Source organism: Astatotilapia calliptera, chromosome 5, assembly GCF_964374335.1.
Source record: "Astatotilapia calliptera chromosome 5, fAstCal68.1, whole genome shotgun sequence".
Lineage (NCBI taxonomy): Eukaryota > Metazoa > Chordata > Actinopteri > Cichliformes > Cichlidae > Astatotilapia > Astatotilapia calliptera.
In genome coordinates, this window is record NC_137426.1 from 895,093 (window position 1) to 911,651 (window position 16,559).

Consider the following 16,559-nt stretch of genomic DNA (forward strand, 5'->3'; position numbering starts at 1 on the left):
AACATCTGACCAGCTTCAGCTTCAAACCAGCTGAGAGTAATAATCCAGGGTCTCCTCCAGTTGAATATCTCTGAAGCACCTGACCTAGAAGAAGCCCAGCAGGTGTCCTGGTCAGATGATGAACCAGCTCAGCTTGGTCCATGCGGAGGAGGAGCAGCACTGGACTTTCTGCAGCTCGTGTCATCAAACTCATTCACAGATATTTGAGGTCATTCGATGAAAGATGAAACAACTTTTTTAATTCTGCTGCTTTTCAGGCCCCGGGTCACATTAATTTAATTACAGGATTTTAGTCGTAACAGCTGGAAATGTCAAATAATAACAGCTTATTTTGCCCGGCTGTTTTCCATCACGTTTCAGCCAGTTTGATGGTGTAATGGATTCTAAATTAAAGCCTCTGTAGCCTCACAAAGGCCCAATAAAACCAGCGATCTGACTCCATGACCTCCCGATGGTGGCGAGGAGGAGAAACATCGACTGTGAGCCAGACTGTGAGCTCTGCGCTGAAGTGTTTGGAAAAGGAGAGAGAAGAGCTCATCAAGCACAAAATGACCTGCTGGGGTTGAAATGAACGACTTACTTTTACAGTCAAAGATCACAGAGGCGTTCCAGCTCCACTGAATCCACTTCAGATCTGCACCCATCACATTCTTCTGACAATCGCGAACCGGCATCTCTTGAGCGTAAATCCAGGTTAAAAATGAACAGACTCATGACTTGCATCATCTAAACTCTGATGTCACATCCTTTGAAGGAATCTGCCATAACCTCAAACCATTAATATCGATGTCTGGTCATTTCTTTATGGTATAGATACAGTTTACTTACTTGTCAGCAGGTTCAATCGCCTCCCTCAGGAGGGTGGTGTGTCACCACAGTGCAGCTCTTTGTTCTCAACCCTGCTCCGACGTCTACGCCGCTAGATGTGTCCGACAGACCGCTGTCCGTCCTCATCAACGCTGCCCAGCAATAACAGGGCAGGGATGCTGGGAATCTTCTGCACCCTCCCATGAGTTTCCCCAGAGCCCGAGGAGGGCACGACTGATGGGCCTCATGGTCTGCCCGCCTGTGTCCTCCGGTGGCTCGTTCACACGGAAGCAGCTGTGCTGTGTTGGCTGAGTGAAGGTCCAGTACCTGCCGCTGAGCTCCATCTTTTCTTCGTGGCTTTTGTGGACCATGTGTGCCATCACACCGAGGCGTGAGTGAGTGCTCCCCGGCCGCTGTGCTTGTGCTGTGCTTCGTGTTGCAGTGTAAACCTGTAAAAAAGGATGGCCCTCATACATGGGCTGTATCCCAATTCAGGGGCTGCAGCCTTAAAGTACGCAGCCTCAACTATCCTCAAGGGCCGCGTACTCAAAGACCGCTAAGGCCGGAAGTGCGAGGCTTGTGAAATGGGACGGTCTAGCCTCCGTTGCGCTGCCCAGGTTGCCTAGCAACCATGATACTAACAGCTGGAAACGTGTCATACAGCTGTGTTTGACAGAAATGAAGGAGAAAATCTTTTGTTCATTTGTTTGTTCCTACATGAGCTTTGATCATTCTCTGTGAGATTAAGCTCAGCTATTGAACGGCGTATATTTTAAAGTAAAGGCTTTAAAACCAAGTTAGTACAAACGTCACTAATGTCACATGACTTTGCCGACATGTGGCCAACAGGAATGTTTTAATGTTCTTCGTTATTAAACATTTGCACATAAAGAAGTGACATAATATTCAGTACTTAAAGTTTACTCTTCGGCCGCCCCTCGTCCGCCGTTTTTTTCGGCAAATTTATCCACACCCACCGCCGCGCTATGCATTCTGGGATATGTTGAGCCACAAAGTCTACACCGCCACAGCCTTAAAATTCAGGGAAATGAAGGATGCATTTGAGGGCCGCATTTCGAGCAGCCTTTGAATTGGGACAGCCTTCATCGCGTCGCTGTGACGTAATCGGCCTTGAAATGCGGCCTTTAAGGCTGCAGACCCTGAACTGGGATACAGCCATGGTCTTCTTTTGTGTCTTTGTTTGTTTTTCTTGCCTCAGCTTTTGGGTTCAGACTCTATTATATCCCAGTCTTTTTCATGTTTTCTGTACTTTTAGAGTTTGGAAGCTTTTTCTTTGTTGTCACTTGTGAAATTCAGGGATGTGTAATATTATGATCTTAAACTTCCTTTTCTCATGTCTGTGGAAAAATGTAATCGCAGAGAAAAAGCTGTCGTAATAAAGGCCTACATGGGGCAGCTTGTTGTCACCCATCAGTATCAGCTGTGCTTCTGGTATTGCATCACACACTCACTTTCTCACAGCGGTGCTGAACAGCGCTTTGTTTTAGGCTCATGAATCTCTTCATGTCCAGACCTGCACCTGAACAGAAACTTGCTCTGCAGTTTTAGACCTGTTGGCAGTTTTGGAAACTGATTCTCTGGAATGACTCAACTACAACTTACAGTTGAAGCAACAGCATTCGTAATCAAGCTCCACCCCTCACCTGAGACACACCAAGTTTCCTCTCGCTCGCAGCGGGACAGTCAGACTGAACATCAGACCAGCAGCTTCCTCTGGCGAGTCCAGCGTCAGGACACAAACAACACTGCTGCTTCTGGCTGCCGACGCTCCACACTGAAGGTTAGTTTGACTGAAAACACGACTCACAGGAAGCTTCAGTGAAGGCAGCAGAGGAGGGACGGGAGTCACGCCTGACTGTAGTGCCTGTCTGCTGCTTCCAGCTTCACCCGGAGACTCCATGGCTGCCAGATCAGATCTTTGCTGTCCAGTTTGTCTGGACATCTTCAAAGAGCCGGTTCTTCTGCCGTGCAGCCACAGCTTCTGTAAGGACTGTCTGGACAGCTGGTGGAGAGAAAACCCAGCACGCGACTGTCCAGTCTGTCAGAAACAATCTACAATGCACGATCCACCGTGTAACCTTGCTCTGAAGAACCTGTGCGAGACGTTCATAGAAGAGAGAAATCAGATAACTCCGGAGGATCTCTGCAGTCTGCACTCTGAGAAACTCAGTCTCTTCTGTCTGGACCATCAGGAGCTAGTGTGTGTGGTCTGCGGCACTTCGGACAAACACAGCGACCACAAGTTCAAGCCCATCGATAAAGCTGCACAACAACACAAGAATGACCTTCAGGAAACTGTGGAAGCTTTAAAGCAGAAGTTAAAGGTCTGTGAAGAAGTCCAGGTGAACTTTGATCAAACAGCAGGACACATTAAGGCCCAGGCCCGACGCACAGAGAGGAAGATTAGGGAGCAGTTTAAGAAGCTTCACCAGTTTCTAGCAGAGGAAGAGGAGGCCAGGCTGACCGTGCTGTGGGAGGAAGAGGAGCAGAAGAGCTGGATGATGAAGGAGAAGATGGAGGCTCTGAGCAGAGAGATAGCAGCTCTTTCAGACACAATCAGAGCCACAGAGGAGGAGCTGAGAGCTGAAGACGTCTCATTCCTGCACAACTACAAGGCTGTGGTGGAAAGAGTCCAGCGCTGCCCCCTGCTGGATGATCCACAGCTGCCCCCGGGAGCTCTGATAGACCAGGCCAAACACCTGGGCAACCTGACCTTCAGCATCTGGAATAACATGAAGTATATGGTCTCCTACACTCCTCTGATCCTGAACCCAAACACTGCCCATCCGGGACTGATCCTGTATGAAGGTCTGACCACCATGAGGGTTGGAGACCGGCAGCAGCTCCCGGATAATCCAGAGAGGTTTGATCATCTCTACTTTGCCCTGAGCTCTCAGGGCTTTGATTCAGGGAAGCACAGCTGGGATGTTGAGGTTGGAGATAACAGAGGTTGGTCACTGGGCGTGTTAGCAGAGTCTGACCAGAGGAAGGGAAACATACGGTCTGGACTGTGGGGACTGGGATACAGTCAAGGTCAGTACTATGCAGGATCATCAGCAGATCCAGAAGCTGCTCTCTCGGTGAACAAGAAGTACAAGAGGATCAGACTGAATCTGGACTGGACCAAAGGAAAGCTGTCGTTCTCTGACGCTGACACCGGCAAACACATACACACCTTCACACACACTTGCAGTGAAAAAGTGTTTCCATTCTTTGCCACTGTGATTAAATACCCCATTAAGCTGTTACCAGTAAAGTTCTCACTGTCAGTGAAGCAGAACATTTAGACACAAACAGGAAGATCATTTCTAAAATGTTGGATTGCTGCATTATTGTGTCACTTCCTGTTCCTGATACTAAGTGCAGGGATGCTTTTCTGCAGTTTAATCTGTATAGGTTGTTTAATTGCAAACCTTTGAGAACAACTTATTTCGTAGCGTAATCTTCACATGCTTTTTCTGAATCACCTGCAAATTATATCCATAGTATTCAATCATTGTCTCTTTAGGGATTTGCTAGCTTAGCGTAGCTATGAGCTCAGATCTCAGTCACTAGCAGCATGGTTTCTGCATGTGTGTCAGAGGTTTATACTGGATAGCAAACAATAACAGAAACAAAGTTAAATCAACATGGAAATCACAAACTGATGATCAACAGGAAATACATTTTATTTACTCTGGCAACTTTAATATAATAGAATCAACATTGAAACAATGTCGACATCACTACTAAAGATCAACAGGATATCAGCGGTGTTTCATCTTATGGTAAACAGAACAAAGCACTTCAGAATATTGCATCTACTTATCTGATGTCATGATATACCGTATTTTCCACACTATAAAGCGCACTTAAAATCCTTTAATTTCCTCAAAAATCGACAGTTCGCCTTATGTATGAATCTTGGTTGTGCTTACTGACCTCGAACCGATTTTATGTGCTACACGGCGCTCAAAAATCTGTCAAAAATGTTTTAGTGTGACTTTGGTAGCTACGAAGCCACACCGCTTGATGGATTGTTGGAGCATTGCAGCTACCGTAGTCAGGAGCCTCGTGGAGGAATCTGGGTCCTAAACTCCATCTGTTTCAGGTCCCAAAGTCAAACGAACACAGCAGCATCACTGAGACTTAAAAACTGTCTAAATTCTTTCATCTTTGATAAATGATCAGTGTTGCTGCTTTACCAGGTGTAACAATCAAGTTTAACATCCAGGCATCCATGAAAACAGGATTTATTAAATTCAGCGGAGTTAGAAGTTAGCAGGAAGCTAGCTCGCTAGTTTCCACCTAAACATGATATAGCATGTTCTGACTGAGAGATTTCTGAAACATTCAAACGTACAGCTCTGCTGTCACTTCCAACATAAATGAAGACAGAAAACTAAACAGCAGTGATGTTTGTAGGGTTACTGAAGTTGGGCTAGCTGCTATATAATGATGTGCTACGTGCTCGCTAGCGACACAGCTATGTTAGCATAACATAAACACAGTGAAGCTGGAGGATGAACGCTAACTTTTTTGAAGTGGATTAAGCAAGAAGAATGAGTTGAGTAAAGTTTGACTTATCTGACTGTTTAGTTTTGCTTAATGCGCCTTATAGTCTGAAAAACACTGTAGTACAAAGCATTAAAACTAGCTGGTCAACTGTAGATCAATGACTTTCAGTATGAAATATACCACTCTGAGAAAGGTCCAAGTGCTAATAGCTTTGATTTACAATTCAACTGTGAATCCATGTTGTTTCAACCTTGTTGTTGTCACCTGGTCAACTATAAATAGATCAATCAGTTGTAAGAGGACAGTGTCATTACAGTTAAACCATCAGGCTTCATCAGTCTGTTAATTGAACATTTATTTAGCACAGAGTTTACAGTCTTGATCACAATTATAATACAGATTTAAAGTTAGCATTAATTCAATGCTGTCTTGCTATCTTGGAAATGTAGCTTGTGTGTAGCTTTGGAGGCCAGGCTTCACCTTCTGCAGCTACACCAAAGAGTAATACCCTCATTTTATGATAATTTCTTAATAACATGAATAAATTAATAAATATATTTGCAATAATGGATTACACAGCAGTGGGAATGCACGTTATTACAGTAGATGTCTTTTTACAAGTGCTTTAACCTGGTTTAAGTAAAATAATTCACCCACTGTTATCTTCACAGAGCAGAGCAGCTACCTGAACACTGCTCCCACAGGTGTTCATTATCTTGTTAATAGTATTACATCATGACTGTGTTTGACTGGATGCTGTGGCTCCTCTGAAAAAGAAAACCTCGAATCAGAAGTACTTGACTTTTTACCACAAACTTCATTTGTGGTACATAGCCAACTGTATATGTAGAAATAGCCACAGTCTTTAATTATCAATCATATTATTGATAAGTTCAGTGAATACTTTGTAAATGTTTTACCTGTCTCACTGGAGAAAACTGAAGAAAACCACTGAAGAAAAAAAAGAAAAAGAAAATATTGTTAATAAATATAAAAGCATGAGAGCTGGATGACTGAGCGTGCCTCAAGACAAATGTGAAAGCAAAACATCATGAAGACGTAAATGTGGGATTTTCAAACCACTAACATTTTAAAGGCGTCGCTTCCAGCTGGAATAGAAAAAAAACTCACATGAAACCGGTTCACAAATAAAATGTCTGCAGATGAATGTTTCCCTGTTAGAGTGAAAACAATGATTGACAAATACAAACTATATGGAATGAGACGAAGCCAGTTAATTAAATACAGTGGAAAGATCTGGGATGAGGAGGTCGTACTGATTGGGTTAAAAACCATTTAAATAACATGAGAGAGTGTAAATGTTTGGATGTTTGTTTTTGTTGTTGTTTACTTTTGTGCTGATTACTTAAATTAATTTGTGCTTTGGTATGAATTTGAACCGGAGCACGTCAGAAATAGATTACAACATTAAAATAATGTGTGATTTCAGTTATTGTTCATTCGACAAAATTGAAAATCACCCATCAGTCGTCGGCTTTGGTCCAAAGCGAAGCGTGTGATGAATCAATAACCAGCTTTTATTCTTTACTGTTCTTTGGTGTTTATGTTCCTTGGTGGGTGTGATGGGAAGCATGTACACAACTTCTTTACAAACACTATATTTGAGGCTCTGCAGGCCTACTTGTTGTTCCTAGAGTATTTAAAAGTAGAATGGGAGGCAGAGCCTTCAGTTTTCAGGCCCCTCTTCTGTGGAACCAGCTTCCAGTTTGGATTCAGGAGACAGACACTATCTCTACTTTCAAGATTAGGCTTCAAACTTTCCTTTAAAGCATATAGTTAGGGCTGGACCAGGTGAATCCTGTCCTGTCTGTTGCGACAGATGTCCGGCCCACCCTGAGCCGGGGGTTTCTTGCGCCTCATTGTTGGGTTTTTCTGTATTATTGATGATTTGCTTTGATGTTGCCATTTTTTCTGTAGTTAAATGAGTTTGTGTGTTGTTTCCGATGAGCTTCATGCTGTGTGTATGTCAAAATAAAATAAAATAAAGAAAAATAAAGGTGTGAGTGAGAAAAACAGCAGGTCTCCTGTCTGTGAGCAGAATGAAAATATGACATCATGCTCTGCAGCGTATTGAGAGGATGGAGGCGGGAGCCCTCATGGGTACGAGTGTAAAGCACCGAGGCTGCAAATGCATAATTAAAACTCTGAAAGGTTTCACTTCTGTCTTCCATTTCCTCACAATGACACGGCACACATTAGCAGAGCGCTGCTGCTGAGCTCCATTCATGCTTTAAACGCTCATCTGGGGAGGTTTTAACAAGAGCCCGATCAGCATCACACCTCTGCATGCATGCTGCCTTGCTCAGGGGCAAGAAAAACATTGTTGGATCGGTGCTTTTAGGAGTTTTGCTAAAAGAGCCTGGAAGTTAAACTGAAACCATTTGAACTGTCATTGCTGAGGGGAACCTGCAGATATGATAATGTGAGTGTGAGACTCATTTTCTTCTGCGCTGAATAAATGATGATGATTCATTTGTTTCTCATGAAATGGCTCAAGGAAGTGCTGAAAGATGTCAGTGCTCACGTGATCAACACTTTCAGTGTGTCTTGACTTTGAAGCCTCTGATTCTGCGTTACACACCAAACTGGTGAGCAAACATCAGGCGTGCAGCTGTGAGCCACATCTGGCACAACGTTCATAGAGTCGAGTGTTTGTGGACGGGGGTCGTCGTGAACGCAAAGGTGGAAAAATGCGGTTTCATTTTGTGTCGTGGTGTGATGTCAGCAGCAGCGTGGCGTCCACCACAGCGAGGCAGCGACTCAGAGGCAGATGGTGGCGGTCTCTGAAGCTCCGCGCTGAGCTCCTGCTCACAGATTAATGGGACGTCGCTGCACACCTGAAAACACACCTCTCCTCACTCATCATCCCTGTCAGTCTAAAAAAAGAAGTGAGGTGAAGGTGTGTGTGAGGAGAAACTGTGCGAGTTACACACTGTGCCTCAAATCAGTAGCACATCAACAGTGAATATTCAGGACAAAACGATTTAACATCAACTTTCTCCACAAATGAAGCAAACAACACAAATCTAAACAAGGTTAGCTTTCATAGCACACACGAAGCTACTGATCTGCAACTCTGAACTAATCAACTAATCAATAACCAACTACAGAGACAGTGTGTGTGTGTGTGTGTGTGTCTGTGTGTGTGTGTGTGTGTGTGTCTGTGTGTGTGTGTGCGTGTGTGTGTGTGTGTGTGTGTGTGTGTGTGCGTGTGTGTGTGTGTGTGTGTGCGTGTGTGTGTGTGCGTGTGTGTGTGCGTGTGTGTGTGTGTGTCTGTGTGTGTGTGCGTGTGTGTGTGTGTGTGTGTGTGTGCGTGTGTGTGTGTGTGTGTGTGTGTGCGCGCGCGTGTGTGTGTGTGTGTGTGTGTGTGTGTGTGTGTGTGTGTGTGTGTGTGTGTGTGCAGCATAACTAACATGAGAGGGGTGAAACCCAGTAACGTTGGTAATGGCCACAGTAACACAGATTCGTGCACACACAGGTTTGGCTCCTCTGTGCTTTGCTGGTCGGGTCTGAGCTAGCGAACCTGTCTTCTCTGTGAGCACAGTTAGCGCTCTGCTAAGTTACTCGGGGAGATCGTGGCTCAAGAGTGGGCAGTTCGTCTTGTAATCGGAAGGTTGCTGCGGCTCCGACAGTCTCGGTCGTTGTGTCCTTGGGCGAGACACTGCACCCGTTGCCTACTGGTGGTGGTCAGAGGGCCCGGTGGCGCCAGTGTCCAGCAGCCTCGCCTCTGTCAGTGCTGAAGGGGCTGAAGGGAGGGTGACGGGATCAAACACACCTACTGTAAAAAGAGATAAAATGGATGATTTTATTTTTAAGATTCGGTTTAGCGTGACTGATGGTAAGGACATTTTTACAGCGCAGAATTCAATGCCAAGTAAAACCTCTTGTTTACGTCTGGAGGGCTGTGAGATGTAAAACATATAAAGCTTATAATACAACACAATTACAGCAGTTTGAAATATTAGGTAAAGTAAAGTCAGAGCGAATGTTTGCAGGGTTGTTTATGTGCACGGAGCCGTGGGTCATGTCTGTGTGAGTCCCACACGCATGAACGTGAGCTCATCCTGCAGCGTTTGTTATTGCGTTTTCCCGCCACCAGTTCGTGTCCTTCTTTCTGGTTTTTTCCCTGTGATGGGGAAAAGGACATATAGTGGCTACTACCCAGAATGCATTACAATTCCAGCGCTCTAGCTACTGCAGGCTCTCTGCAGAGCAGTGTTCTCACCTGTCTGAAGGTGAGAGTGGAACAGGTGGGAACGGCATGAGCTGTGTCTTTGCTGAACCTGGAGTGGGGTGGGGCCATTAAACCTGAAGTCAGCGCGCACAGGAAGCAGTGGCTTCTCAAAGCTTCACAGTACGCTGTGGAAAGTGTGTTTCCCTTCCACACCTGAGAAATAATCTAAAAGCCTCTTTGTGAGTTCACTGTTCTTCAGTCGGCGCCAAATAACCAGCAGGTTACTTCCTGATGTTTTCGATGCTTTGACAGGAACAAACGGTCTCCAGGAGACGGACTCCAGTCTGCGACGTGACAAACTCACGCTCAGCTTTTACAGGACGGACCGTCAGCTGCACGAACTGCTGTGAATCAGAATAAACTTGTAGGACGACCGAGGGAAACCCCACAGTGGGCCCTTGTTGGGTCCTAGCACCAGTATGAAGTGTGGGAGCCACTGTCACCCCTTGGTGTGTTACTGCCATCAGCTGGTATAAAGCATTGACCAGGATCTTTCTCAAAAACACTCTAATGCTGTCACACAGTCTGGATTAATAAATGAAACATGGTCTGGTATGTTTATCAAACAGGGGCTGTGTGAGTGGACTGTGTCCTTTCAGATGCCCACAGGGCAAAGCTGCTGTGGGCCCTTTGTGCCCCCCCACACAGGGTCTTGGTGGGATAAGTAAACCTGCGTGTTTGCTGGTAACATCACTTTCAGGACTCGGTGCTCTCCTGCGTTGCCCTCATCAGGCAGCAGTATTGATGTTCACAAACATTATGATTTAGAGACTTTTAAAAGTCACAGTTTCCATTTGCACTGGCTTTAACCCGACTCTTTAGTGCTCAGCGCCCGTGTGGAAGAAAGTGACAGGTGTGGCGCCGAGCTTTGATAATTGCCTCCTCACACGGGTCTCAAGCGGTCACTTACACTCCTGCACAGAATCTCTGCATCAGGATGCTGTGATGCTAAGAAGCTGTTACTGTGAAACTGACCTTTTATGGTTGTAAAATTATTATTTCTGAGAAGAAATCAATGGCTGACATTTGTTTGGCAGCAGAGGATCGATATCTGAAACACGAGGCGACCTAAAGAACCGCAGGTTAACATTACAGGCTGCTCACATAATGCTCGGGGGGAGGGTTTAATCTCATTTTAATCTCATGTTGAAAGCTTTCCTATCAAGCCAACTTAGCGTTTCATTTATCTGAGAAATGTTTCATTTTCTTTCATTAGTGACACTTGGTCTCTTCTAACAATTATAAGCAAATATCTCCAGTGGGGAGTAAAAGAAGCCCAGAAACAGCTTAATTGAGAAATGGAGTTCCCACAAAAATAAAAAGGAGATCATTTTGAAACAATCATGACTACAAATCACCTCCTAAGGTAACAGAAACATAGCGTACATGTCAGAAGCTGCAGTTCCTCTAGTGTCCAGCAGAGGCTCCAGCACTGAGACTCCCACATGTTTACATCCTGATACACAAACTGTAGCTACAGATAATCTCCTCCTTTGTAACAGCATCATTCACCGCTTTAAATCATATGAAGGCTCAAAGTTTGCATTATTAGGGGCGTGGCCTCTTTGATCGACAGGTGGATGTGACAGAGTTAGCTGTCTGCTAGCTTCACCTGAGCTGGACCTCTGGGCCGTGTTTGTGCTGCTGGAGCCTTTTGAGCGATTTAATGATATCATGTGACCAATAACATGGCTGCTGTGATGTCACTGTGCTAACAGAGCGTCCGATGTCGGCTCTAATCAGCAGGTCGGGGTCTGTCTGATGGACCCGTACAGTCTGTGGATTCAGACAGATGGTAGCATTAGCTCGTACTACCCTCTTATCCAAATATGGCTTCAAGCAATGAAACACTGAAGCTCCAAATTCTACAGAACCAGTGGGTGAGATGTGGCCAAGATCCATCTTCTGTAAACACTCCTATACGGCCAAACACGACACCGAGCCGAAGGAGTTAATGCTAATGCTAGCAGCAGGTGAAACAGTAAAGATGTGCAGAGAGGATCCCTGCAGGTTTCAGCTGCAGCCAGCTGTTTCTGATACACTACACATCCCATTAGCTCTCACTGCAGGAGGCATCGCGTGCATTCATACTTTGTCGGGAAAACGAATTCCTGACTGATAAAATCCACATGGAAAAGATATAAATCTTATAAAGTTTGTATCTGTCTTGTGTGAAACTTGTATGAAAAGCACACAAGACTGAAAACAGTTACAAGATCCCCAGAAAAATTATATAAATGAAACTAAAACAATACATGAAAGTGGCCACGTTCATGAGTGGATCATATCAGCCTTCTATGATTCACTATGTGAAGTAGGCCACATCTGTCTTTTATACGTTTTTTCTATTTCTTTTCCGTACGGGAATCCAGAGGAATACCCGTTCATGTAGGAGCAAACTGGCAGGACATTTAGCTACATGAGCTGTTGACTTTCTACACGAAAATCTGGCTGAAGGTGAAGTTTTGTCGGTTTCCAAGAAATCATCGTATTGCCATCAAAAATGCGAACTCCAGAAACCCACCACAGGGACTGTCTGCAGTCTTGGAATCACGTTTTGGCATTTGCTTCCTTAATCCCTCCAGTTTGTCTGGAGGACTTGGAACCCGTTTTCCTTTGGAGCTCGGAACATATTTATTTTTGCTTTGCTCTTATCGCAGGATAATTATGGAGAAATCAAAACTGAGTGCCTGCTTCCTTTCATCACACCTGACTTCAGCCGTCAGGATGTCAACAATCTGAGCGAGCTCAGTGAAGTGCACTCACCTGCACAGGTACAGCCCAGCTAGTCTGATGTGGCTGTTCCCTCTCACACAGATGCTGTGCTGGAGTGAAGAACGTGCCGATGTTCAGCTTAAATCGCTCTTTGTTGGATAGATGCCATCTGTGAACTACACCAGAGTCAGAGATAACATAAACATTTACGAAACACTTGATTTTATTTGTCATGATTCCTACAAATACAAAAAAGAATAAAGAGATGAAAGGAGCTGCCTGCTGCGCTTCAGCAGCACGAGGCATGCAGACATAATGAGACGACACTTTATGCAGGCAAGAAAACCAAGTCTGTGTTTATTAAAGTAAATCATGCTGATGTATCAATAACATCTAGAACAGCTAAATTTATGCCTGATTCAGATGAAGATGTAGGAAAATAAAACCCGCGGCAGCAAACAGCGTACTGTCGATATTTGGAGACCCCCAAGCGTGTCACAAATCATGTTTTCAGGGGAGAGCGTGCCATATTAGGAGGAGCCGCTCCCCTGCTGGCGCTCCTGCTCTCTGACAAACAAAGAGGAGAAAAATGCTTTTTCCTCTGATAAAATAAACAGCTTAGCATGTTGCTGTGAGATTACAGCAGCAGCATTTCTTCAAACTTTCAAAGGTTAAATTCAGCTTTTTCTTATAGTCTGTCATGTGGCTGCTGGAGGGACCCTACAGAGTTTGCACAGGTAGTCCAAGTCAGCACGGTCCCAGCACGGTCTGAAGAGCATGCAGGAGACTCCAGGACACAGAGCTGGACCGGGCCTTGGAAGGCCTTCGCCCATCAGCTGGACCGGTATCTGCTCCTTCGTGCAAAGAGGACGAGCACTGTCAGAGCTACAAGATGACCTCCAGCAGGCCGCTGGTGTGGATGTGTCAGACCAAACATACAGAAACAGCCTTCATAAGGATGACCTGGCCTGATGTCCTGTCCCTGTGCTCACTGCCCGGCACCGTGGAGCCTGGCTGGCACAGATACCAGAACGGCACTTCCACAGATCAGAGCAGGTTCACCCTGAGCACATGTGACAGCTGTGGAAGGATTTGGAGAAGCCGTGAAGAAACGTTATGCTGCCTGTAACATCACTCAGCACGACCAGCACGACCAGTGACGGCCTGTAGAGGCATATCCACGGACAACGACACCCTGACTGTCATTAGGTCTCGGCAACGGTTCCTCCCGGTGCACGACAGAGCCCGGCCTCACCTGAGTCTGCAGGCAGAGGATGCAGGAATTAATGCCATTGACTGACAGGAGCTCCGTGATGAGCTGGTCCAGATCTAGAAGGAGACCCCCCCCCCGGGATGCTGATCACTTTCATCAAACTGTGAGGCATCCTGTCCTAAAACATTCATATATACACCAGTCATGAGTTGTGTATCAAACATGAGAACATGTCAGGCTGCTTCACACAGTTTTCTCTCTGCTCTCTGATGTCACACTGCTGACCCATGACCCTGTGACCTGGTGGATGTTAAGCTTAAAAGCTTAAATGGAAAATCCACACATGGACCGTTTGTAGGACCTGCAGGTGACCGGAGCTGCTCCAGGCTGCTGATATTGTTTTTCTCGGGTGCAGAGGAACATGTTTGCAGCTGCTCACGTCTGGACAGGAACTCTTCCAGCGAGCAGGAGGACAAAGTGAGAACATAAAGAAGCTGAGTGGTGACACATTTATTAACATGATGAATTGCTCTTGGACGAGACATCTTGTCCTGCCTCATACAAGAAAAGTATGATTTATGATTGCCTCAGAGTTCACTGTCAGAAAACAATACCGGGGGAATTATCGGCATTTGAGAATCTCTGTAATACAAATTAATGATCACATCACACAGCGAGCCCGGCCGGACCCTGCTGAATTGCACTCCTTAACAGCCTGTTTTGAAACGTTAATCAATTCATGACAAAGCTATAACTCAGCGCAGTGATGAGAAGAGAGAAAAAAGCCCACTAGTGTCCGTCCTCCTGCCAGCATCGCTCAGCCATCGAGAAATCACCGCGGTTATTTTCAGCTCAGTAACGACGGCCGCGCGCTCCGCTCTGTCTGCCGTCGTCCAAAGGTGAAGCGGGGAGAGCCTCCGTGCGACCGCATCAACTCTTCTACTCATTTCTAACGCCATCCATCACGGCGCTGTACATTTTCTGCCATTATTTCTCTATTATCAGATTTATTGGGGCTGGAACGAGGGGAAACGGGAACGGGCCAGTGGAATTTGTCAAAATCACGAGCAGGACGGAAAACCAATTAAAGGCCTGCTTTTGACAATTACTGCGACAGAGCGCGCGGCTGTTTAGCCTCATGTTAGAGAGTCAGTCAAAAGTTTGGACGCAGGGATTTTCTTTACTTTCATTTGATGGTTTTAAAGAAACTTTCTGGAAGTGTCTGGACTCACTGAGCTCCAGGTCTTAAAACACTGATGGACTGTGGCTCTCACCATAATATGTACCTGTGCAGCTTTGTAGAAGGCTTTGCTGTTAAAATATTGACTTTGTGAAGCTGGTTGTCTACAGTCAGACTCTCATCAGGGAAACAGTTCAGTGTTCATCCAGGTCTCGAGGTCACAGAGGAGCTCAGACCTCATCCAAGCCAGCCCCTCCAGCTCCAGTGGTGGGTCACTGAGGACTTCCAGAGATATCTGAGGTGTCCTGGTTAGACAGGTCCAAAGAATACCTCACCTCACCAAGGAGGCATCCAACGCAGACTTGTTTCAGTGTGGAGAGCAGCAGCTCTGCTCTGAGCTCCTCATCCTATCTGGAGGGCTGTGCTGAGACACCCTTCAGAGGTGACGTTTGTGTCTCCTGAACAGAGACTGTAAATTTGACTGTAAAGACCAAAAACCTCTAAATACTGAACACGTCTGAAACATTACGCACAAGTGGGGAACCCACTAGACTTCCTGTTCCACAGGGGGCGCTCCTGAGTTCATTCTGAGTGAAGGCTCATGATGAAGATGAATTTCGTTTGGTAAAATCTTCATGATGTTCACGATAGAGAGGATGGAGACACTTCCATCTGTAGTTTTTCTTCCTGGTACCAGGTTTCTGTGAGTTTTAGGGATGCCACGGCACTACACACTACTTACCAGTCCTCCATTTTTATTTGGGGCGTGAAGCGAGCAGCAACTCGCTTCAACCGAGTTGTTACGACACATGAATGAAAAATCAGAGCGGGAGAGCGTGCAGCTGTGAAATGATGCAAGTACAACAATCATTTATTCTAATTTATTTTACTTCATGCAAACAGGTGTGCTTCAAGTTTTTACCTCCTGCAGTTTTGCCTTTAAATGCTGGACTTTTTAAAGATGACTCATTTGCTTTCTGACCTTCACGAGTTTGTCTGCGTGAACAAACGCTCTCTGAGTTAAACGTATCGCCACGTCTCGCACCTGAGGAACAGACCTGCTCTGTGACTGTTACAGGTTTCAAACTCACTCCCTTTTAGCACCTCCAGCAGTCCTCCAGCTGCTGCTCATCATCATCATGGTGGCTGTTACAGACATGTACAACAGCTCGCTGCTCTTCATGATTCAGGGGCCGTCTCTATGGGCTCAAAATGTGGTCATAAATATTTTGTACTTGTAAAAAAGATTTGTGTGTGGACTTAGAAAAAAACCCCTGCAAGTTACAAGTACGGATTTTGACCCTATTTTTCTTCCTTTCATCTGATTGGTCAATGTCATGTCAATCACAAATGTAACAATCCAATCAGAGAACAGATGGGTTTGGCTGTCGGAGGGGCGCTTTTTTGAACTGCAGGTCCTTGAAGGGTGATACAGTTTGAAGCTGGAGGATCGCTATATAAATATCCGATAGCAGCTAGGTCCCCTAACTTTCAGCAGCTGTTGAAAGGATAAAGTTGTGGTACATCAGTGGTTAGAAACACATCATTACTTTAGGATTAGTTTAACACAAAGTCAGGGCTGACCCAGGACCATTGCTGTGAGTCACAGTGCGCAGCATAAAAGTCCTTTCACATCGGACGCAGGATGTGCTGCTAATGCTAACTGCTAACTAAAAGCCAAGGATCCAGAATTTGTTACGCTGGCTGCTGGGCTCTGTGGGTTTTTGCAGCAGCTCTACCTGCACTAGATGCACCTGCTCCTTGTCTTTTCTATCTCTGACTTTATGTCCTCTACAAGAGTTTCTGGGGTTTTTTTGCTAGTTCTTCAAATGTTCAATAAAAACATGTATGCTAATTCATAACGAAGAAAG

General features: G+C 45.4%; 1 protein-coding gene across 1 annotated transcript; it reads left to right on the forward strand.

Moving 5' to 3' along the window:
- Positions 1-2,472: 2,472 nt before the first annotated feature.
- Positions 2,473-7,361, forward strand: LOC113021622 (nuclear factor 7, brain-like). Its single transcript, XM_026166321.2, has one exon. The coding sequence runs from the start codon at positions 2,727-2,729 to the stop codon at positions 4,113-4,115; it is 1,389 nt and encodes a 462-aa protein (XP_026022106.1). The 5' UTR covers positions 2,473-2,726; the 3' UTR covers positions 4,116-7,361.
- Positions 7,362-16,559: the final 9,198 nt, after the last annotated feature.